The sequence below is a fragment of the Loxodonta africana genome, chromosome 6 (assembly GCF_030014295.1).
Source record: "Loxodonta africana isolate mLoxAfr1 chromosome 6, mLoxAfr1.hap2, whole genome shotgun sequence".
NCBI classification, from domain to species: domain Eukaryota; kingdom Metazoa; phylum Chordata; class Mammalia; order Proboscidea; family Elephantidae; genus Loxodonta; species Loxodonta africana.
In genome coordinates this window covers 68,126,131-68,151,124 of record NC_087347.1, presented here as the reverse complement: position 1 = coordinate 68,151,124, position 24,994 = coordinate 68,126,131, and the positions used below count along the sequence as shown (strand labels likewise).

The window sequence follows — 24,994 nt, the reverse complement described above, 5'->3', positions numbered from 1 at the left end:
GTTTCTTTATCCAGTCCGAGACTCTCTGTCTCTTTATTGGTGCATTTAGTCCATTTACATTCAGCGTAATTATAGATAAGTAAGTGTTTAGTGTTGTCATTTTGATGCCTTTTTATGTGTGTTGTTGTTTCCACTTACTTTTTTGTACTGAGACGTTTTTCTTTGTAAATTGTGAGATCCTCATTTTCATAGTATTTGACTTTATCTTTGTTGAGTCGTTACATTTTTCTTGGCTTTTATTTTGAGTTATGGAGTTGTTATACCTCTTTGTGGTTACCTTAATATTTACCCCTATTTTTCTAAGTACAAACCTAACTTGTATTGTCCTATATCGCCTTGTATCCCTCTCCATATGGCAGTTCTATGCCCCCTGTATTTAGTCCCTCTTTTTGATTATTGTGATCTTTTACATATTGACTTCAATGATTCCCTGTTTTGAGCTTTTTTTTTTTTTAATTAATCTTAATTTGTTTTTGTGATTTCCCTATTTGAGTTGATAACAGGATGTTCTGTTCTGTGACCTTGTGTTTTGCTGGTATCTGATATTAATTGGTTTTCTGACCAAATAATTTCCTTTAGTATTTCTTGTAGCTTTGATTTGGTTTTTGCAAATTCTCTAAGCTTGTGTTTATCTGTAAATATCTTAATTTCACCTTCATATTTCAGAGAGAGTTTTGCTGGATATATGATCCTTGGCTGGCAGTTTTTCTCCTTCAGTGCTCTGTATATGTCATCCCATTGCCTTCTTGCCTGCATGGTTTATGCTGAGTAGTCTGAACTTATTCTTATTGATTCTCCCTTGAAGGAGACCTTTCTTTTCTCCCTGGCTGCTTTTAAAATCTTCTCTATATCTTTGGTTTTGGCAAGTTTGATGATAATATGTCTTGGTGTTTTTCTTTTTGGATCAATCTTAAATGGGGTTCGATGAGCATCTTGGATAGATATCTTTTTGTCTTTCATGATGTCAGGGAAGTTTTCTGTCAGCAGATCTTCAAGTATTTTCTCTGTGTTTTCTGTCCTCCCTCCCTGTTCTGGGACTCCAATCACACGCAAGTTATCCTTCTTGATAGAGTCCCACATGATTCTTAGAGTTTCTTCATTTTTTTTAATTCTTTTATCTGATTTTTTTTCAGCTATGTTGGTGTTAATTCCCTGGTCCTCCAGATTTCCCAGTCTGCATTCTAATTGCTCGAGTCTGCTCCTCTGACTTCCTATTGCGTTGTCTAATTCTGTAATTTTATTTCTGCATGCTGTCTCTCTATGGATTCTTGCAACTTATTAATTTTTCCACTATGTTTTTGAATAATCTTTTTGAGTTCTTCAACTGTTTTATCAGTGTGTTCCTTGGCTTTTTCTGCAGTTTGCCTCATTTCATTTCTGACGTCATCCCTGATGTCTTGAAGCATTCTGTGAATTAGTTTTTTATATTCTGTATCTGATAATTCCAGGATTGTATCTTCATTTGGGAAAGATTTCGATTCTTTTGTTTGGGGGGTTGTAGAAGCTGTCATGGTCTGCTTCTCTATGTGGTTTGATATCGACTGCTGTCTCCGAGCCATCACTAAGATAGTGATTTATTCTATATTTGCTCACTGAGTCTTATCTTGTTTTGTTTTCTTTCAATATACATGGATGGGCTACTAGATTGTGCTCTCTTGTGTGTTGTAGCCCTTTACTTACTTATGACCTATTACCAGCTGGTTTGGGCTGTTGCCAGATATATATGCCTGAGTCTCTTCACTATTCTTGAGTAGAATCTGATTTTGGGTCATCAAGTGTGTGCTGCACCCTAACACCTATCCACCTCGAGAAGTAGTGGTGATAGTTGTGTGCACCAGATTCTATTAGCAGCTGGGGTTCACACTCCATGGGGGGGCAGGATGCTGACAGGCTTCCCCCAAGTGTCAGTGAGGTAGGTGTGTCTCTATTCCTATAGCAGCTTGGTGGGAGGGCTCTGCAGCTGACCTTAGGCCCCCAATGTAAGTACCTCTACTGATTGGTAGGTGTCACCCTCCTTAGACCCCTAAGGCAAGAGGCTAGGTGGTCTGGGGGGAGCTTCAGCCCTCAGCTCCCTGTTGTGGGTCAGTTAGGGCTCTGTTGAATAAGCAGAGATATCGGACCTGGGAAACTTGGAAAACTTACTTTTTAATGATTTAAATGTGAATGCAGTTTTAGAGTAAATCTCCTTATTCATTTAATGTCATCCATAACTTTTAAAAACATACATTTAAAAGCACTTTGTATGAAAAAGAATGGGATAGAAAGGATTGAATTATAAAGATTATATTATGGGGCAATGTCTTGGAAACCCTGGTGGCATAGTGGTTAAGTGCTATGGCTGCTAACCAAGAGGTTGGCAGTTCGAGTCCACCAGGTGCTCCTTGGAAACTCTATAGGGCAGTTCTACTCTGTCCTATAGGGTCGCTATGAGTCAGGATTGACTCGACGGCAACGGGTTTGGTTTTTTTGATTTGGCAACATCTTAGTTATCTACGGCTGCTATAACAGAAATACCACGAGTGGATGGCTTTAACAAACAGAAGTTTATTTTCTCACAGTAAAGTAGGCTAAAAGCCCAAATTCAGGGTGTCAGCTCCAGGGAGAGGCTTTCTCTCTGTGTCGGCCTTCTTATCAATCTTCCCCCAAAGTAGGAGTTTCTCTGCGCAGGAACCTGGGTCCAAAGGACACACTCTGCTCCTGGCATTGCTTTCGTGGTGGCATGAGGTCCCCCTTCTCTGCTTGCTTCCCTTTCTTTTTATCTCTTGAGAGATAAAAGGTGGTGCAGGTCACACCCCAGGGAAACTCCCTTTACATTGGATCAGGGATGTGACCTGGTGAGGGTGTTACAATCCCACCCTAATACTCTTTAACATAAAATTACAATCACAAAATGCAGGACAACCACAGAATGCTGGGACTCATGGCCCAGCCAAATTGATAACACACATTTTTGGGGGGACATAATTCAATCCATGACAGGCAATTTCCATATATATTCTTTTACGGTATTTTTGTTTTATTTTGGTAAAAGTACACCAATCAATGCAAATATGAGTACATTGATCAAAAAGGGATAAACCTGGTAAAAAAAACCGTTGCCATCGAGTCGATTCCGACTCACAGCGACCCTATAGGACAGAGTAGAACTGTCCCATACATTTCCAAGGAGCGCCTGATGGATTTGAACCGCTGACCTTTTGGTTAGCAGCCGTAGCTCTTAACCACTATGCTACCAGGGTTTCCATCAAAAAGGCATAAGTGATGTATAAAGAAGGGGGGCAATTTCCAAACCCAAATAAAAAATATTATGCTATTATCAACCTAGTTTACTTCAGCTGGGCAGATTTTCTAAGGGAAGGAAAAAGATGAAAGAGTTGTTTAAATAAGTGAGATGTTATAAAATTTGGGTATAAAAATAAATATTGGGAAGAAAGGAAAGATAATAATAGGTTTTTGTTTTATGAGGTGTAAAATTCTGTACCACACATACATAATACCTACTAGTCTGGTGGTTTTTGTTACCCCTACAATATGAATAGAGGTTTTGAGAGTACATCTAAAGAGGTCAAAAGATGAACAATGGTTTGGAAAGAGAAAATTTCAGAAAACATAAAAAACTTTACTAGTTTTGAAATCAGCTGTTCTGAATAGAGCTATGTATTACCTGACTATACTTTCCTTCATATGCAGTAGGCAAAATGTTTCCTGTTCCAATAAATGTATGCCCTTTCATTGGCACCAACTTGAACTTCTACGGCATCTATTATCTCCTGTTCTCAACAAGTCAGACCATGTCATGATTTGACCAGGACACAAAACTGCCATGGCACTGTCTAACCTCATTTATAGCAAAATAAATTTTACACATTTAACAAAATGCAACAACGGCATACCAGCTTTTAATGATCATTCATTATTAATGATGGGAATGTTGTGAAATGAAGTGACATAGGAAGGAGAGACCTAGACAAAGGGAACTGGACACTGAGAAATTCCATAGCATCAGTTTAAAACTATCATGACAAAAACTTAGGGGTGGTAGATAACTTACAAAGTTAAAGGTCAACAGGAAGGAAGAGGAGTACTGCATTTATAATATTTGAAGGAGTATAAGACCAAGAGTAGCATAGATTGTGTGCCTCTTATAAGATAAAGAGGCACAAAGTGTCTGTTCTGGTCAAACATCTTTAAGCATCATTCCCCACTGGAACAAATATCCCAAGGCCAGAGGCTTGCATCAAAAAATACAGAGGCAGTGCTAAGACCCTCTGGGGGACAGAGATGTACCACTATCTTCCTGCATTCATACCAGAAGAAGACTCTTCAGTCCTATGATTATGTAACTTATCATCAGTAATGTTATGAAATGTATAAATATGTAAAATGATCATTCTTGGGTCCCTAATGAATATTTTAAAAATATGGGCCATTTTAACATTTAAGATATTAAAATGGAATATTTACATATTTATACTCATTGTTAAGGTTAGAGTTGAGAAGAGCTTGCAGATTTTGACATATATTTCCTCCTATATCCTGGAGCTCGCACTTGTCTGTCAGTTTGTCATACTGTGGCAGCTTGCATGTTGCTGTGATGTTGGAAGCTATGCCACCAGTATTCAGATACCAGCAGGGTCACTCATGGAGGACAGGTTTCAGCTGAGCTTCCACGCTAAGACAGACTAGGAAGAAGGACCCAGCTGTCTACTTCTGAAAAGCATTAGCCAGTGAAAACCTTATGAATAACAGCAGAACACTGTCTGATACAGTGCTGGAAGATGAGCCCCCCAGGTTGGAAGGCACTCAAAAGATGACTGGGGAAGAGCTGCCTCCTCAAAGTGGAGTCTGCCTTAATGACGTGGATGGAGTAAAGCTTTCGGGACCTTCATTTGCTGATGTGGCATGACATAAAATGAGAAGAAGCAGCTGCAAACATCCATTAATAATTGGAACCTGGAATGTACGAAGTATGAATCAAGGAAAATTGGAAATTGTCAAAAATGAAATGGAACACATAAACATCGATATCCTAGGCATTAGCTGAAATGGACTGGTATTGGCCATTTTGAATCAGACAATCATATAGTCTACTATGCTGGGAATGACAACTTGAAGAGGAATGGTGTTGCATTCATCGTCAAAAAGAACGTTTCAAGATCTATCCTGAAGTACAACGCTGTCAGTGATAGGATAATATGCATACTCCTATAAGGAAGACCAGTTAACACGACTATTATTCAAATTTATGCACCAACCAATAAGGCCAAAGATGAAGAAATGGAAGATTTTTATCAGCTGCTGCAGTCTGAAATTGATCAAACATGCAATCAAGATGCATTGGTAATTACTGGTGACTGGAATGGGAAAGTTGGAAACTAAGATGAAGGATCGGTAGTTGGAAAATATGGCCTTGGTGATGGAAACAACGCTGGAGATTGAATGATAGAATTTTGCAAGACCAATGACTTCTTCATTGCAAATACCTCCTTTCACCAACATAAACAGCAACTATATGGACCTTGCCAGATGGAACACACAGAAATCAAATTGACTACATCTGTGGAAAGAGACAATGGAAAAGCTCAATATCATCAGTCAGAACAAGGCCAGGGGCTGGCTGTGGAACAGACCATCAATTGCTCATATGCAAGTTCAAGCTGAAACCGAAGAAAATCAGAGCAAGTCCACGAGAGCCAAAATATGACCTTGAGTATATCCCACCTGAATTTAGAGACCATCTGAAGAACAGATTTGATGCATTGAACACTAGTTACCGAAGACCAAATGAGTTGTGGAATGACATGAAGGACATCATGCTTGAAGAAAGAGGTCATTGAAAAGACAGGAAAGAAAGAATGGTTGTCAGAGGAGACTCTGAAACTTGCTCTTGAACATCGAGCAGCTAAAGCAAAAGGAAGAATTGATGAAGTAAAAGAACTGAACAGAAGATTTCAAAGGGCTTCTTGAGAAGACAAAGTATTATAATGACACGTACAAAGAGCTGGAAGTAGAAAACCAAAAGGGAAGACCACGCTCAACGTTTCTCAAGCTGAAAGAACTGAAGAAAAAATTCAAGCCTCGAGCTGCGATAGTGAAGGATTCTATGGGGAAAATATTAAACGACACAGGAAGCATCAAAAGAAGATGGAAGGAATACACAGAGTCATTATATCAAAAAGAATTAGTCGATGTTCAACGATTTCAAGAGGTGGCATATGATCAGGAACCGAGGGTACTGAAGGAAGAAGTCCAATCTGCTCTGAAGGCACTGGCGAAAAACAAGGCTCCAGGAATTGATGGAATATCAATTGAGATGTTTCGACAAACAGATGCAGTGCTGGAGGTGCTCAATCATCTATGCCAAGAAATATGAAAGACAGCTTCCTGGCCAACTGACTGGAAGAGATCCATATTTATGCCTATTCCCAAGAAAGGTGATCCAACCGAATGTGGAAATTACAGAACATTATCATTTATATCACACGCAAGCAAAATTTTGCTGAAGATCATTGAAAAATGGCTGCAGCAGTGTATCGACAGGGAACTTCCAGAAATTCAGGCCAGTTTCAGAAAAGGACGTGTAACCAGGGATATCATTGCTGATGTCAGATGGATCCTGGCTGAAAGCAGAGAATACCAGAAGGATGTTTACCTGTGTTTTATTGACTATGCAAAGGCATTCGACTGTGTGGATCATAACAAATTATGGATAACATTGCAAAGAATGGGAATTCCGGAACACTTAATTGTGCTCCTGAGGAACATTTACATAGATCAAGAGGCAGTTGTTCAGACAGAACAAGGGGATACTGATTGGTTGAAAGTCAGGAAAGGTGTGCATCAGAGTTGTATTCTTTCACCATACCTATTCAATCTGTATGCTGTGCAAATAATATGAGAAATTGGACTACATGAAGAAGAACGGGGCATCAGGATTGGAGGAAGGCTCATTAACAACTGGTGTTACGCAGATGACACAACCTTGCTTGCTGAAAGTGAAGAGGACTTGAAGCACTTACTAATGAAGATCAAAGACCACAGCATCTCAACATCAAGAAAAGAAAAATCCTCACAACTGGACCAATGAGCAACATCATGATAAACGGAGAAAAGACTGAAGTTGTCAAGGATTTCATTTTACTTGGATCTATAATCAACAGCCATGGAAGCAGCAGTCAAGAAATCAAAAGACGCATCACATTGGGTAAATCTGCTGCAAAGGACCTCTTTAACGTGTTGAAGAGCAAAGATCTCACCTTGAAGACTAAGGTGCACCTGACCCCAAGCCATGGTATTTTCAATCGCATCATATGCATGTGAAAGCTGGACAATGAATAAGGAAGACCGAAGAAGAATTGACGCCTTTGAATTGTGGTGTTGGCGAAGAATATTGAATATACCATGGACTGCCAGAAGAACGAACAAATCTGTCTTGCAAGAAGTACAGCTAGAATGCTCCTTAGAAGCAAGGATGGCGAGACTGCGTCTTACATACTTTGGACATGTTGTCAGGAGGGATCAGTCCCTGGAGAAGGACATCATGCTTGGCAGAGTACAGGGTCAGCGGAAAAGTGGAAGACCCTCAACGAGGTGTACTGACACAGTGGCTGCAACAATGAGCTCAAGCATAACAATGATTGTGAAGACGGTTCAGGACCAGGCAGTGTTTCGTCCTGTTGTGCATAGGGTCGCTATGAGTCGGAACCGACTCGACGGCACCCAGCAACAACAACAACATATCCTGAAGAGGGAAAATTGCCCACACAGAGGTCAATGGGTACTTCAAGGTGTTGCAATTTGTGTTCATATCACAGAATAAAGCACTAGGAAACAATCGTGACTAGGTTCTGGAAATTTAAATTTGCAAAACAGCCTCATATTTATTTTTACACTAAAATTACACGTATTGAGGGGGACCAAAATATATTCTGATGAGGAGAAAATAGAAAACACAACTTGGAGAAAAATGACTTTGTTTTTTATATAAAAGTACAGTAAGTAGCTAAGAAAATGTAGAAGTTAAAATATACTACAGTTCATCATGTTGATACACATTGTATTCCTTGGGAGAAATGAACCCATCACCATCATGGTCATTCTTCTTGAAAATATCTTCTAAAACTGCATTCTGATATGACTCGTCACGTGGCTTCTCATCTTTTTCAAATTCCTTTTTTAAGTAATGGTTTATCTATAGATCCAAAATAACATTTCTTTAATAAAAAGGTATTACAATAAATTTTTGGTAACTTTGAGGAATGTTTACGTAAGACTACTTATAGTGATACTGAACTTTACAAAGCTATCTTAGGTTTTGTTTTTGTAACCTTTGAAGCAACGTTCTAAAGAGAGAAATGTCTTCAAATTAGTTTCCCCTGAGGTTATAGGTGGTTAGTGCTACATTTTCAAAGTGTAGTCAGTGAGACTAAATAAGGCACCAGCCTTCAACAGAACGAGCATTAGCCCTGAAACATTCATGATGAGTATTCCCAAAAATGGAGCCCCTGGGTAGTGAAATGAGTAACACACTTGGCTGCTAACTGAAAGATTAGAGGTTCAAGCCCACCGAGAATGCCTCAGAAGAGCAATTGCTGAAAACCCTATGGAGCACAGGTGTACTCTGACACACATGCGGCCACCATGAGTTGGAATCAACTTGATGGCAACTGTTAATTTTTCAAGAAAGGTGATTCAACAGAAATGGCACACTTATAGATTCTATATCTAAAAAGCACATTTTCTTCTCAGAGCTTAGATTTTCTTAGTAATCAACCGTATAACAGCAAAGTGATCAGAGCCCATACCAGCTACAACTAAAAAATTAATAGTTATAACATAAACCAAAAACCAAACCCATTGCCTTTGAGTTGATTCTGACTCAAGGCAACCCTATGGGACAGAGTAGAACTGTCCCACAGAGTTTCCAAGGCTATAAATCTTTACAGAAGCTGAATGCCACATGTTCCTCCTGCGGAGTGGCTGAGTGCTTAACCACTGTGCTACCAGGGCTCCTTAGTTATAACCTAGATGTATTTCAATTGTGATGAAAAAACTAGGCTGTACACAATGAAAGTTGAATTACCTCGTCTTTAGAGAGTTGTCTGTCATTATTCACGTCTATATACTTAAACGTTTCAATGCTCCGTGGTCCTTTAGTCACAGCATAAAGTTCAATCTCAAAAATCAATGTTGCATCAGGTGGAATCTTGCCTTCCACTAAGAGTATAAATTATACCAAGTAAACTTACATGAAAATAATGTTCAAATATTTATTCACAAATAGCCATAATAGTATCAATTGTATTATTTTATATGTACAACTGTTTCCCAAATAATTTTTAGAAATATTTTTTTCCATACGTTTTTAAGGGACCAAACTAAAACCAAACCAAACCCCTTGCTGTTGAGTTGATTCTGACTCATAGTGACCCTACAGGACAGAGTAGAACTGCTCCACAGGGTTTCCAAGGGATGGCTGGTGGATTCGAACTGCTGACCTTTTGGTTAGCAGCCAAAGCTCTTAACCACTGTGCTCTAGGACCACTATTTCCTGATTAAATGAAATAAATATAAATCACATAGTGTTTGCTAATACTCCCTTATCATTTTATGCAGGAATTTAATTGAGAGAGCTGGTTCAGAGAAGAAATGCATGGAAAGAAAAATTTCAAAGTATGGATCAGCAATCTCTTTGGCAATTGATTTTGTATAGGTACTTGGAAGTATAAATAAAACACATGTATCAATATATTTGTCTTTCAAATTCCTTATAGACATTAAAAATAAGTTCAATGACAGAAAAATTCAGGAACAATTTTACGAAAAAATTCTAATCAATAAACATTTCAAGTATTGATACTTTAATAAAGTTAACCTATGATTTTAGCAATCTATAAGCTATTCAGATGACCATTTCATTAAAAATGGGCTGCAGAAATGACCCTGCTGAGAGGCAGTGGGGAGCATGGGTCACCAGCGTATCCCTAGGGTCTCACACAGTGCCTACTCTACTTTAGGCACTCAAATATTTGTTGAATGAATGATCCATATTTCCTGTTTATTTAAAAAATAGCTGTTTATCCTTTGAAAGGAACAGCAATTTCTTTAATGAAAAAGTGGGAAATACTTGCTAAAATACTTATAATCCAAAGAGAAAAGAGCTTGAAAGTTACAGCCAAAAGTAGATCAGTAATCGCCAAAGCTAGGTCGTAGGAAAATCTACGCATGCAACATGAGGTTAATGTGGAAGTCCCAACCTAATGCACCATGTATATGACCTTACAGTAAAAGAGCTAGAGATTGAGTCGATGATCGTTTTTATAAAATCCATTCCTATTCTGCCCTGATCTCATCATGACAGAAAAATAGCTTCTCATTGCAAAACACAAATTCAAATTTTTTAAGAAAAAATATTACTGGTACCTAAGAAGATTCTGAACAATCCTACTGTAAACATAGAAAATATTGCCAATTTATTGTTTTTTTCTTGCAAAAAAAGAGTATATAAACGCAGTTCAAAGAAACAGGCGTTAATGTGAAGAATATATACATACCACATGAAAAGTTAATTAAAGCACTAAAAAGTCACATGCATTTCAAGACATGCAGAGGTGCTCTGTAACAGGAGGCAAGGCTGTTGCGCAGAGCAAAGGCTTCTTCAAGTACTACCTAAAATAAAGTTATAGCTGATGTTAGGTCTTAGTAATAGCTTAAAACAGCTTATTTAATCAAGAAGTTGTTAAAGAGCTACTGAATAGTCTATACTGCAACTTCCAAAATAATCTAACCCCAAACTATTGTAATGCAGGTATGCTAGCATCTAACTGAATTTCAGTGAACACATTTAACTTTTCTGGAACTCAGTTTCCTTATGCGTAAAATGAAGGTGTGGATATTGACGAGCTTCAAGGGCTCTGTCTTAATTATCTAGTGCTGCTACAGCACAAATACCCCAAGTGGATGTCTTTAACCAACAGAAATTTATTCTCTCATAGTCAAGTAGGCTAGAAGTCCGAATTCAGGGTGCCAGCTCCAGGTAAAGGCTTTCTCTTTCTGTTGGCTCTGGGAAAAGGTTCTTGTCATCCATCTTTCCCCGGTCTAGGAGCTTCTCAGTGCAGAAACCCCTAGTACAAAGGATGCTCTCTGCTCCTGGCTATTCTTGCTTGGTGGTAATGAGGTCCCTTTCCTCTCTGCTCCAGTCTTTCTTTTATATCTTAAGAGACTGACTCAACAGACAACATAATTCTGTAGACTGAGTCCTGCATCATTAACATAAGTGTCTCTAATCCTGCCTCATTAACAACATAGAGGTTAGGATTTACAACACATAGTATATTAGGGCACTGGGTGGTTTGGGTAGTATATTCACACATAGTATGGTAGACAACCGCACAATATGGGGAATCATGGCCCAGCCAAGTTGATACACATTTTGGGGGGATACAATTCAATCCGTAACAGGCTCTTTCAGGGTTAAAAATCAGTGATTCATTAAAACTTACCTGTGGACATCTCAAAATACATCCCACAATAGTTCGGTAAACCTTGGGCTAAAAAAACAAAAAACACCAAACTCGTTGCTGTTGAGTCTATTCCAACTCATAGTGACCTTATAGGATAGAGTAGTACTGCCCCACTGAGTTTCCAAAGAGCGGATGGTGAATTCAAATGGCCAACCTTTTGGTAAGCAGCCGAGCTCTTAACCACTGGACCACCAGGGCTACACCTCGGACTGAGACACACTGATAAATTGCTAAAGAGGTTGAATGAATTTACATTCCTAGCCATAATGCATGAGACTGCTGGTTTTTCCATGCCTTTGTCCAAATAATATATCAACTTTTTAATCTTTGCTAATGGGTTAAAAATGTTATCTCATTTGTTTTCAAAATGAAAATTAATTTTCATTTTGAATAAGATTAAGAATTTTCATATATTTAAAGGCCATTGGTTTTTGTCAGTGGGCTGCTGGTTTGTGAACTTTGCCCCATTTCTAGGGATAGGTCATTTTTTATCATGGGTGTATAAGAGTCTTTGCATAAGTTACAAACATTGTCTCCATTTATCTGCTTCCCCTAGGTTTTCAGATCTTCTTACTTTACCCATAACCCACTGCTGTTGAGTTGATTCTGACTCATTCTGACCCTAGAGTCACCTTATAGGACAGAGCAGAGCTGCCCCCTAGGGTTTTAAGGGTGTAATCTTTACGGAGGAGTACCACTGGCACAGTGGCTAGGTGCTCAGCTGCTAACTGAAAGGTTGGTGGTTCGAACCCACCAGCTGCTCTTCGGTAGAAAGATGTGGCAGTCGGCTTCCTTAAAGATTTACAGCCTTGGAAACTCTATGGGCTGGGTCTATTCTGTCCTATAGGGTCACCATGAGTCAGAATCGATAAAACATATACTAAAAATGAAAGTGCCTAAGGTAGAGCTTACAGAATATATATGATCAGTATGACTGCTGCCACTATGTGAAGAAAAGAACTCTGGTCAGAGATCTGGATTCCATTGATGCTACTTGCCTTATATGTAAAAGGGCGGGGGGGCCTAAACTATATATGCAGTACCTGGGCAGTGCAGATGGCTAATGTACTCGGCTGCTAACAGAAAGGTTGGTGGTTCGAGTCAACCCAGTGGCAACTTGGAAGAAAGTCCTGGCAATCTACTTCTGAAAAATCAGCCACTGAAAATCATATGGAGCACAGTTCTACTCTGACACACATGGGGTTGCCATGAGTTGCAACTGAGTTGATGACAACTGGTAAAAACTAGATATAAGTAACCTATGTTGGGCCCTATGCTTCTGTGATCATTTTTTTGTGATTTATTTTTAAATATAACCAAAAAGAGAAATAAATATTAAAACACCTTACCATAGCCTTCCTTTCCATATGCGAATGAAGGCGGTATAGTTACTTTTCGCTTCTCTCCCGGGCACATATCCATCATAGCAATGTCTAGTCCTTTTATTACTTGCCCAACACCGAGAACAAACCATTTGGGGTGGCCTTCATTTTGTGTCCGGCTATAATAAAAAAAATTATCTTGGTAAAATGATTCCAAGAAAATGAAATCAAATTTTAAAACACGGTTCGGTATTTAGTTATAATTTGGGGTCTTCTACAACCATCTCTTTTCCCATGTTAACACTTATCTGAACCACTTAACAGGGTGTTTGGCTCAAGTGTCCCTCATAATAGCCAGTAAAAGGTATGATTTGCCCAATGCTAGTCATCAGAAGTCTTCTTATTTTCGTTCTTATTGTCACCTTTACAAAAATTATTCAACAGCTAACTTTTTAATGGGTCTCCAGCCCCTATGAATCAGAAATCGACTCGACGCCAATGGGTTTTTTTTTTGCGGGGGGGCCCTAAATAGATGCAAGGCTTGTACAAGTCATTTAACCTGAGTTTGTCCTAAAAAGTGATGGTACAGTTTAACTCAAAATGACTTCTAAAGTCATCTTAATAGCAATTAAAAATTTTCTTTTTCTTCTTATTGGGGAGAACTAACTTTCCCCAATCCTATCTTCATAGGATATGGTGCAGATGAAGAAAAAATAATCTCTCTTGGAGTAATAAACCAAGTCAGACTAGGCAGTGATGGGGATAAGGAGGCAGGCAGGAGGACACAGGGCCCAGTAGAAGTCACCAGGGAAAACCACCACTGTAGTAGCTTATTGATGCAGTCAGAAAGTGGACCCAGCCTTCTAAAAATCGTGCTTCTGAAGGCCAGAATAAAATCTAGGGATACCCTCTTAAACTACCCTACATAATTCTTTGTAAGAAGACTCAAACCTTTAGGAAATGAGAAGTCTGAGCGGTATTCTGATTGAGTTCCATAAATCCCAAGGGTAGTTAGTAGTGGTGGTGGCTGGGGATACGTATGGATGCTGAAAATTTCTTGGGCCAACATTTTATATAAGTTAAACAAGTTTAAAAGTGATATTTAGTTAAGGAACTACTGTATGTAATCTCATTTCCTAGGAATAAAAGGCTCAACTCTTAAAGTAAACCCTTAAGGAATTAGGCTTTTGGTTGGCAGAGGGAGGCCACGTTTCCCATATCAACTGGCCTCTGTAGCAGTTCCCAGGATTTCCTACCTGCAGTAGAATTTCGAGCCGTCTTTGGCCAAGTAGCCGTCGTAATGGGCATTTAGCAGGTCTCCCTTCTTGCTTGTTTTAGAGCAGTTTTCTGGACGATGCAAAACTTCTATTTTCACTTCCTCTGTGCTCTCCGCTTTCTTTTGTCCCTGAATAGTAAAAAAGCCCCAAACGTAAAAGATAAAGGCTAAGCTGAATAAGAAATGCATGATTCCTGGAGTTGTCCCAGAGATGTTGCCCGTGCTCCCTCTGGCGTGTCACTCGCGCCGGGTTGCCGTCCCTGCGGCTGAGCTCTGACGCGTGGCATGCATTGTGCTGCGTCACAAAGGGCCGGGGGCGGAGCGCGCCCGTGGCCCCGCCCCGCGGAGGCCCCGCCCCCGGCCGCAAACTCAGCTGCTGAATTCGTGCCCGAGTGGTGCGTTGCGGGTGTTTCCCAGACGAGCCTCCTTCAGGTGCTGGACCCTGGGGTGGCACTACTTAGTCGTTAAGGCAATACCGCGCGCTTGTACCTTTCTCCTCGCTAAGTCTGCATATTTTACAGCCGGTTTCCTTAAAACCAAACCCATTGCCGTCCAGTCCATCCCTACTCATAGCGACCCTGTAGGACAGAGTAGAACTGCCCCGTTGAGTTTCCAAGGAGCACCTGGTGGATTTGAACTGCCAACCTTTTGGGTAGCAGTCTTAGCTCTTAACCACTACGCCACCAGTGTTTCCAAGTTTTCCTTGGGCTCCCTAAAATGAAACTGGCCAAAGATGAGGTGTGTCAGCAGAGACCCCCTCTTCGTGGGTCTCCAGAAAATAACCTGGTGCCATCAGAATGTGGTGGTGTGCTTAAGTGTGAAAGACTTCTAAGGCCCCTAGAGAACTACAGGGTATGGGGGAGATATTCTGGAAGAAGAGGGTAAGAAATAGACCTGTGGTGGCTTTCTTGGAGCTTCTGGGACATCCTTAAAGCGCTTTCTCAGGATCAGAGGCATGTATTAAGCGGTTCCACAGTGAGCCACACACAGCCTGACGGCCTCTTGGATGTGATTAAACATTTAGATGCTTGTGTACCCCTGCTTGGTTAAAGGCCTTTCCCACCAGCTGACTTGGTGATTCCCGACCTGCTGCTAGTTTGCATATATTTTCCCCACCCACCGGGACCTGTTCTTGATTTGAGGGCCTATCTTGGTGTCACAACGGTTAAGCACTCAGCTGCCAACCCACCCAGAGGCTCCACGGGAGAAAGCTATGCCAATCTGCTCCTGTAAAGCCAAAACCAAAAAAACCCGTTGCCTTCCGGTCGACTCATAAAGACCCTATAGAAAAACCTATAGGGCAGTTCCACTCTGTCACAAGGGGTCACTAGGAGTCCACTCGCTGGCACCTACAACAACAATAGGGCCAGGAGAGCTCTTGACAGAGTTGCTTTGAGATTGGTAATTATCTACAGTACACAGACCAGGGAACAGGTAATTAAGAGTATTAGGACTTTTTCGTTCCAATCTTACAGCTAACAGCCCCCTCCTCCACATTTTAGTCAGAATTTTCAAACATACAAAAAAGTCGAAGATGTTTACAGTTAAATGAGAGATCCTGGAGTCATAAAAAATTTTTAAAGATTTTATTTGGGAGTAAACCAAATTGCTGGAGCAAGGAAGCCTGGCACTCAAGAGGCGCTATCAAGGACTTCGATTTGAGAAAGATAGAAAACTCTTTGTATAAGAAGCTTTGAGTATGTTAGTTGGGAAAAGGAAAAGGTTCTGGAAAGCTGTCATTTAAGCAAAGGCGGGTCCTTTCGAAGAGAGGGGGTTAAGTTTGCAATTGGACGATGAGTCCTTTCATTTGTAATAGGCGCAAGGGGTCTTGGCTTTACTATGAGGAAGTCTCAGGAGAATGTGAATTTGAAAATGCCATTAAGTAAGGCTTCTAGGTGGCAGCACCTGGGGCTGGTCTGGAGTGGTTATGGTCATTTTTGTTTGACACAGTGAAGGCCAGTAAACCCTATCACCTAGATTCTTTTGATATTTAAGTATATTTGATCTATCACATATTCATCTATCCATCTATCAATCCACCTTATTTTCAAAAGAATATCTAAAGACTTCTACCCTAAACCCGAAGGCATTCTGCCAAGGCCTGGATTATGCCCTGGGAGGGGAAGTGATGTTAAGAAAAGCTGCAGCACTGGGCCTGCTTCATCTGCTTTGCTTAAAGCTTGCAAAATGCCATAAATCTGAAAATTATTGTCAATTACATAACATGACTATCACTTCCAAACAAGATTTTTTAAAGATTATAAAAGCTAAGGGGAAGCACCCTTTTTTAAGATAAAATAAAAACACCAAATTTAGTTCCATGTTTTATATTCTAAATGAAATTGCGGCTATCCAAAGTTAATTACAGGCATAATTCCAATTTCTTGGGGCCTTTTCCCGTTTTTTGCCTGAGAAGTAGGAAATAATTTCTCGGTCCCCTGACTGTGAGGAGAATCCGAAGGAAACATAAACAGGAAGTCTTTTATTTTCTTGAAGGAAAACAATCACCGAAAAGACCTGAGGCGTACTTATAGGAAACCCCACAGGCATAAATCACCGCCTGGGGGGCAGGTGCGCCGAGAGCTTGTTCTTTCGTGGGTTCCGGGGCTGCGCACGCGGCGGCGTCCACGTTCGTCAGACCTGGGCAGAGGCGTTGGCCCCAGGGGCGTGCAACCCAGACTTCAGCGGCCGAGGTTGGGGTACCAGGAAGCCCCGGCCGACCTCCTGAGGAAACAGGTGGAGGGCGTCACCGCCGAGGGGGCTGAGCGTGCTCCGCGCCAGCCCGCCCACTTCGCGCAATCTCCCGCGCCGCCGCAGGGCCGCAGGGCCGCAGGCCGCGCCCGCTCCTCCAGCCCCGCCGCCGGGGAGGGGTTTCCCGGGACGAGCCGGCCCCTTTTATCCAGGAAGTGAAAGCGACGTCGGGGTCAATGAAAACAAACGGGGAGCCCGGGGGAAAGGCAGGCAGTCGAAAAGGAGGAGGGAACGCCGGGGCGCGGGAGAGAGCAGCGGGGCCGCGGAAGCGGGAGCAGGAGGCGGGCCGCGGCTGTCTTCTTGTCGTCCCTGCCGCCGAGCCTCGCCGGGTGATGCCCGAGTCCGCGCCTCGCATACTCCGAGCTCCCGGCGGCGCCCGCCGGCCCGGCCTCTAAGGGCCGCCACGTTCCGGCGGCGCGCAGACTGAGGGCAGCTTGGTGCCGGCGGGGGGCGCCCGGGGAGGGGCCAGGCGAGCCGGGAGCGGCTACCCCGCGCTCCGCGCGGATCCCATCTCCGCGGCCGGCCCCGGGCCAGAAGGATGCGCGGCGCGGGGCTCTGAAGGATGGAGGGGGTTCTGTACAAGTGGACCAATTATCTCACAGGTATGGGGACTCGGGTGCTCTGGGGGCAACGGGAAGAGGCGGAGGGCTTGGGCGAGTTTAGGCGGGGAGGTTCACTGCGAATCTGGTCTATTTACTCTCAGGCTTAATCCCTCTCTGTCCCTTGTAGAGCCTGTCTGGCCCCTGCAGGGGCGAGTTCGGAACAGCACACCTACCTGAGGGTGGGACATACACCTGACCAATTGCTTCTGTGAAAATACTTCTTTTTCCCTCATGTAGCCTCCGGAACAATTCCTAGTCACCGTACAGGTGTTGTTTCGATCTCTGTCCTTATTCACACTTAATATCCGGCATTTTATTAATGCCAGAGTTGTCGAGGTATTGGACTGGACCCTTTAACATCAAGGCTTAATTTTAAGAAATCTTTTTTTTATGTATCTTTAATTTTTGTAGCAACACAGTATTTACTCTAAAAGCTCACTTGTCGAAGTTGTTAGAGCTTAGCAATCATGATTTTGGAAGCTATACCTAGATAATATTCTTTTAGGGGTTGGTTGTCAGTGAGGTATCGTTATGTTTTGGAATTTAGGTAAATGTGAGAAATAGTGGAAGAAAGTGCAGTACACCAAAGCAGAGCAGACAGATAAGTTTCACCCATGAAGTGGGTTGGAAGGAACAATTCCAAAGAGTTACATGTTTCTGTAGACATGAGAAACCAGAAGGGAAGGGCCCCATTCCATGACACCAACTGCCTGGCTTATTAAAAATGCCATAGGTTTGTGTTGTCTCTTCTCTGCCATCAGCTGGCAGTAAGGGTAAGGCACTTATTTTCTCAGGATCTCTGTCTGTTAAGGTCAGTGTGGTTATCTAGTTTATCCTGAAGGTGTCTTCCAACTCCAGAATTCTATGATCTCACCAAATTAGAGGAAGGGGAAATGGGTTTGAAAATAAACTTAAAAAGCAAACAGATTTCTTGGTCTAGCATAATAGACAAATTTTAACTTGCCGCTCACTTATTCACTCTCTGCCAAAAGCATTGAACCTCTTAGAATTTTGTGGTACACTCAGCTTGTATCTGCCTGACCTTGTGCACTTCTCTTCAAGGATTGTCACTGTTGCCCCTGTTTTTTTCATTAATTGGCAGGCTAAAGCAAGATTTATAGCTGCAAGGCCCTTAACATTTATGAAAGATGGATGTTTTATTTTGCTCTCACTGAAAATTAAAACAATTTGCTTCTATAAATGACATTTTTTGAACAGGAAACATTTTTAAAATGAGGAAATAAAAATGAATTTTTTATTAAGCGTTTTCACTTGAGTAGTTGTGAGAACAGTTACACTGTTTAGTTGTATGGTGTTAAACTTTAAGACAATAGTTTCTATGCTTCAAGATGGAAATACTCATCTCTATGCAGACACTCATAAGCCCAGTGTCCAGGGAGGTAATGCCTTGGAACCACTTATACATAGCCCGGAGCAAAGGAGGAGGATTTAGATGAGTCATAATTTAAGACCTGGGTCTGCTGTGTGGACTACCAGCTGGCTGAGCTTTTAACCGCAGGTGCTTTAGGTCTCACTGTGCCGTTCATTTGAGTTAACTGCTAGTTCCCAACTTAGAAGCTTGCTGAAACAAAATCTTTTGTTTGGAAGAATTCCATTTTAAAATTTAAATTTGGTTCCGTGGCATGCTGGTTATTAATTTGAGTTCATCTTAGGTAAAAAGAATGATTCCAGCTATTCATATAAATGATCTTTAAGGAACCTTCCAGTTTAATGACATTGTTATTTGAGAACGTGTTGGAGAGAATAGGATTTTAGTAATATTTAAAGACTGTTGTCTTAAAAAAAAAAGAATTTAAAAAGGGAATACCTAGGGAATCTTTTTCACAGCTACAACCCTCTGTTACCTAAATGTGTGAATCGATTAGAGGTTGTTTTATGGAATATTTCTTCAAAAGGGTATGTAGAGGTAATTAACAGGCTTGATAAGATTAATGTAGCCAACCATTGTCACCTTTTTAAAAAATTTATTATACTAAAATATATCTAACAAAACTTTGCCATTTTAACCATTTTTAAATGTACAATTCAGTGACATTAATTACATTCACTGTATCCTGCAACTGTCACTACTGTTTCCAAAAGTTTTTCATCACCCCAAAATGGCGGCTTCCTTTTAAGTTGCTACAAATTCTAAATGAATCATTTTATTCAATATTTGTTTTAAGGAGATACTTGGTCACACACAATAATATAGACTTGCAAAGTCACAATTTGTCTTACAGGCATTCTGGACCTGGTGTGGAGCAGTATGTTTTCACCATACCATGGTTATAATTTGTTTGCCAAAGTGAATTGGTGATTGGAAACATGATGATGTTCACATCATTTCTATATGTACTGAATGCCATATGCTGTCATGGATAACGTGGTATCTCACTCTTCTGGTATTCAATCACTCATTCATTTGTTTGTTTAATCACTTGAGAATTAATTTTTTTTTAACACCCGTTATGTGCCAGGCATCATTTTAGATGCTGGGAATGGAGTGATTAACAAGATAGATGTGATGTCCCAAAAGAAGTTACCTTCTAATTTGCCAGGCATCATTACAGAATATAAAAAAAATAGTGTTTAATAAAAATGAATTTTCTAGATACATGAAACTTGTTTGTTTTTAATTATTTTGATATCCATCTTACTGAACTGTACTATGACATTCCCTTTCTTAAACAGAGGATACAAAGTGGAATCTAACCTTTTTTATGGTGACTCAGGGTTGTTATTTCAAAAGTGATATAGGTAAAGCCTTTTGAGCAGGTAAGTTTGGGATCTGTATCAAGGCATGAGAATAATTTGCCTTTCTACCACCATTCTAAGTAATATCTGGCCCCGGAAGAATAGAATTGATTAATCGTATAATAGTCCATGGCTGAAGTGACTAGGAGTTGAATGCCCATGGTTTAAAAAGTTGTATATTTTAGCCTAGAACACTTGTGTTCTATATGACTTAATAGTTACAGAAAGAACAAGAATAGTTACATTGCCTCTAGCATGATCACTGTGTTAGTCGGTGAACTGTTGTAGATTAGTAATGTGCTCAATAAGATTCCAGGGGACACTGAGTTTGGCTTGTAAGGGGAGTCGGAGTTGGGCACTGAGGGAAGCCATCATTTTTTTTTAAATTAATTTTTATTGTGCTTTAAGTGAAAGTTAGGTCAGTCTCTGATACAAAAATTTACATACACCTTGCCGTACACTCCTAATTGCTCTACCTCTGATGTGATAGCACACAGTATTTCCCTCCATTATCTCGCCTCGTGTCCATTCCGGTAGGGAAGCCATCATTTTTATCACCAGCTTTGCCTTGGAGCTAAGTCTGTGGTGGTTGTATACTCTAGTCATTGAATAAATATTAATTCAATGAATGATTGCAGTTTCTAGCAGCTTCTGCCATCACTGTGCAGCAGCAGAGAGAAAATCCATGCTCTCACCACAGGGTATACAGTTTCTGTGTAAGAGACTGAAATTCATTTGGAACTTTGATGTGGGCAGGGGAGCTTGCTTAGGCAACGTATTTTATAAAACAAGGGAAGGTTGCAGTTTGGAACTGAGGACTGAGTGGCACCTAAGAGGTCGTATAGTTTAATCTGGTCATTTTGGAATTGGAAATTTTAAAGGTTTATTGAAATGAAAAGATTTGCCCCGGGTTATCTGAAAGAATGAGAATGGAGCTGGAATTCTTGTCTTCTGTTGCTGTTTCCATTGCATTATAACCCAACTCTGTTCCTTTTAGAAAAAGAGTTGCGTTGTACCCTGTGTAGGGCTGTTATTGAGGATGGGGTCTCATGGGCTGTTAATGAGAAGGTTGTGACCCAAAATGAAGATATTACTCCCCATACTTCTGAACTACAGATTTCCTCAGAAATCTCTCCCAGCAAAGTGTAGATTGATGCAGGAACATCTTGGGCAAGACTTGATTGTTAAAAATTTCATTGTTAGAATGTTATTTTAGAGCCAAGAAATAGTATGGATGACAAGGTTTGAAATCAGAGTTTTCTGTGTGGTGAAAGTAATTTCTTTCCTTATTAACCTTTTGTTATTTATGGTCTTTGTAGGTTGGCAGCCTCGTTGGTTTGTTTTAGATAATGGAATCCTGTCCTACTATGATTCACAGGATGATGTTTGCAAAGGGAGTAAAGGAAGTATAAAGATGGCAGTTTGTGAAATTAAGGGTAAGTGACTATATGGAATTAGAGGAATTTGAAGTTTGGTAGTAAAGGGTTCTTCATCATACTGCAACTAAGAGGAAAAAAACATTTTTAACCAAGTTTAAAAAAAAACAAAAAATAAACCCATTGCTGTTGAGTTGATTCTGATTCATAGTGACCCTACAGGACAGAGTATAACTGCCTGTAGGGTTTCCAAGGAGTGGTTGGTAGATTCGAACTGCAGACCTTTTAGTTAGCAGCTGAGCTCTTAACCACTAGGGATCTTCTAATACCATTTATTTTCTAAGTTACCCAACCCCCATTGCCGTCTAGTCGATTCCGACTCATCTGACCCTATAGGCAGAGTAGAACTGCCCCATAGGGCTTCCAAGGTTGTAAATCTTTATGGAAGTAGACTGCCACATTTTTCTCTTATAGAGCAGCTGGTGGGTTCTAACTACTGACCTTTCTGTTAGCAACCGAGCTGCTTTAACCGCTGCACCACCAGAGCTCCCTCCTTAGTAACCAGGGAATAAAAAAATAAACATTAACCATTGTTAAACACAGTTTTTGATACTTCTCTCTCTATAAGTGTACTTTGAATCAAAATTCAGTATACTTGTGCCAGTCTTCCACTTTGGACTTGAAAAACAATTTATAATGCTACATTAGTGTCCATGTTGAGTCTACAAGTGTTCTCTTTTGCTCTCATTGTAGAAAAATGTTGTAAAGGTTGGAAACTGAGCTCTAAAGATGATGGGATCAGTTCTGTTGAGTTTTGATAAAATATGAAATTAAGTTCATAAGCTGTGGTTCTTTGCTGGATCAGAGACAAACTCTGATAGAGATATTCTCCTTTCCTTCCCAAAAGGGAGAGATAATGCAAGAGGTCACGCTGAGTAAATTTTATGAAGGAAGGTTTCATGGACCATTGATTCATTTGTATGTGTGGTTGGGCAGTGGAGGAGGAGGTAGGTAGGATGAAAGCAGAAAAAATAATAATGAAAGTATTGAATTCTCCTTCAAAGAGAATTGAAGGAAAAACTAGAGCACAAGAGCAATGAATGTTACACTCCCTAAAAACCCTTCTCTTTTCTCCCCCGTAGCTTGAATACTTGACCTTCATGAAAGGTAGTTCCTTTGACATGATGAGCTCTTGGTTGAAGCTACCAAATACACCTGAGTCATCTGGCCAATATTTTCAGTAATTGATAATCTAATTTAGGGCCACTGCCAGACTTCCTGAGCCCTTCATAACTTGACTCTACCTAGCCTGTTGATTCGTGACTATCATTACTGTGCAGTACATCATAAGGCTCTGCTTAGGCTTGTTTCCCTATAACCTGAACAGATTGTGTTTTTTCCCCCCTCATTTAGGCCTTTTTTTCATACAGGTTTTGCCTTAACCAAATCCTGCTGTCATCAAATTCTTCTTCTTGAAGACTTTAAAAAAAAAAAAATTTAGATGAAGGTTTACAAGAACAAACTAGTTTTTCATTAGTTAGTACACACAGTGTTTTATGACATTAGTTAACACTACCATGACACGTCAACCCTGTCCCTTCTCAACCTTGGATTCCCTTTTACCAGCTTTCCTGTCCCCTCCTGCCTTCTAGTCCCTGCCCCAGGGCTGGTGCACCCCTTTAGTCTCCTTTTGTTTAATAGGCCTGTCTGCTCTCTGACTGAAGGGTGAACCTCAGGAGTGACTTCATTACTGAGCTGAAAGGGTGTTAAGGAGGCCATACTTTGAGGGTTTCTCCAGACTCTGTCAGGCCAGCAAGTCTGGTCTTTTCGAGTTAGAATTTTATTCTATTTTTCTCCAGCTCTGCCTGGGACCCTCTGTTGTGATCCTTGTCAGCAGTCAGTGGTGGTAGCTAAGCACCATCTAGTTTTACTGGGCTCAGTCTGGTAGAGACCATGATAGATGTGGTCCATTAGTCCTTTCAACTAATCTTTCCCTTGTATCTTTAGTTTTCTTCATTCTTCCATGCTCCCAAAGGGGAAAGACCAGTAGAGTATCCTAGATGGTGGCTCATAGGTTGAAGTCTTTTTTTTATTTCCTGTTTCTTAGGTTCCTCTCAGTTGTAATTACACATGAAATCTATACCAGAGAGTTCAGCATTTAAGTTAGGTGATTATTTTTGGTCTGCCAGTTTGTTTCCTGGGTTAAATTGTCAGCTCTATGACAGTGAAGGCTATATTTTTCTCTGCCTCTGTCTTTCACTCTACCAGCACTCTTCTGAGCTGAGTAAATACTTGTTGGTTACTAATAAAGTAACACAAATTTAAGAAGCACTGGTTGCACAGTGGTTAAGTGCTCAGCTGCTACCTGAGAGGTCCGCAGTTGGAACCCCCAGTTAATCTGTGAGAGAAAGATGTGGAAGTCTGCCTTGGAAGCTCCTACAGGGCAGTTCTATTCTGTTCTATAAGGTTGCTATGAGTCAGAATCAACTTGGTGGCAATGGGCTTGGTTTTTTTGCTTAACATAAATTTACATAGTCTTACAAAAAAAGTTTGGGGTTGGCTCAGCACAGTGAGCATTCTTGTTTAGCTCTCTTGTCAGAGTATTAAGGAGGGGAGGGTTAGGAAAGGAGGTGGGGGAAAGGGAAGAAGGAAGGGTTTCCTTAATACACATACCTTCCAGGTAATTCTGAGATGCTGCATTAGTTGAGAACCACAGTTCCCGTGGAAGGTGGCCATAAATTACCTTTCTTTGTACTTGTATTCCAGACACTTTCCTAAGCTTGGGGATACCAAAACATAGACTTTGCTTTCAAAGAAGTTAGTAAACAGTGTGTGATAAGTATGGCAACGCCATGTGTATTTAAGGTGCTACAGGTGGTCCCCAGGGAAGTTCTTGGTTCTCACTTCTCAGTAGTTCATTCATCACTATTTTTTCTTTCATATTCCACCATAAGTTTGGCACCGCTGCCTGCCTGAGTATATGTGAAAATGGTGGTTTGGAAGGTGCTACTAGATAGCCCCTTAGGGAGTGGCACTGCCTGCATCTTGGATCATAGTTTGTTGTTTTAGGTGTCTGAATCGTCTAATAAATTTAGTACTACATAAGAATGATGGTTTGCTCCCCAAATTACTTATGTCTGTGACTGTATTTCCCTTTGTTTTTCATTACAGTCCATTCAGCAGACAACACAAGAATGGAATTAATCATTCCAGGAGAGCAGCATTTCTACATGAAAGCAGTGAATGCAGCTGAAAGACAAAGGTGGCTGGTTGCTCTGGGCAGCTCCAAAGCCTGTTTGACTGATACTAGGACTAAAAAAGAAAAAGGTAGTTAATAGATTTTTGCCTGTGGTGACAGTATTTTCTTAAACATAAATCTGTCATGTCT

General features: G+C 40.7%; 2 protein-coding genes across 5 annotated transcripts in view; one reads left to right on the top strand and one right to left on the bottom strand.

Moving 5' to 3' along the window:
- Positions 1-2,199: 2,199 nt before the first annotated feature.
- On the bottom strand, positions 2,200-14,400 carry FKBP7 (FKBP prolyl isomerase 7). The gene is made up of 4 exons (XM_003406193.4): positions 14,101-14,400; positions 12,872-13,023; positions 9,083-9,216; positions 2,200-8,191 (listed from the first exon to the last, which is right to left on the bottom strand). The coding sequence occupies exons 1-4, from the start codon at positions 14,307-14,309 to the stop codon at positions 8,030-8,032; spliced, it is 657 nt and encodes a 218-aa protein (XP_003406241.1). The 5' UTR covers positions 14,310-14,400; the 3' UTR covers positions 2,200-8,029.
- Positions 14,401-17,325: 2,925 nt separating this feature from the next.
- Positions 17,326-24,994, top strand: part of PLEKHA3 (pleckstrin homology domain containing A3) — a 71,835-nt gene continuing 64,166 nt past the window's right edge. For 2 of the 4 annotated variants that reach the window (XR_010322280.1, XM_023542805.2), the window contains exons 1-3: positions 17,326-17,473; positions 21,550-21,666; positions 24,778-24,933. Coding sequence is in view for 2 of the 4 variants with exons in the window: in XM_023542805.2 (XP_023398573.2) it covers positions 17,434-17,473; positions 21,550-21,666; positions 24,778-24,933 (313 nt within the window). In the remaining 2 variants the exon portion in view is untranslated. The remainder of the gene's footprint in view (positions 17,474-21,549; positions 21,667-24,777; positions 24,934-24,994) is intronic. The other 2 variants (XR_010322279.1, XM_003406192.4) reach the window with 2 other exon arrangements.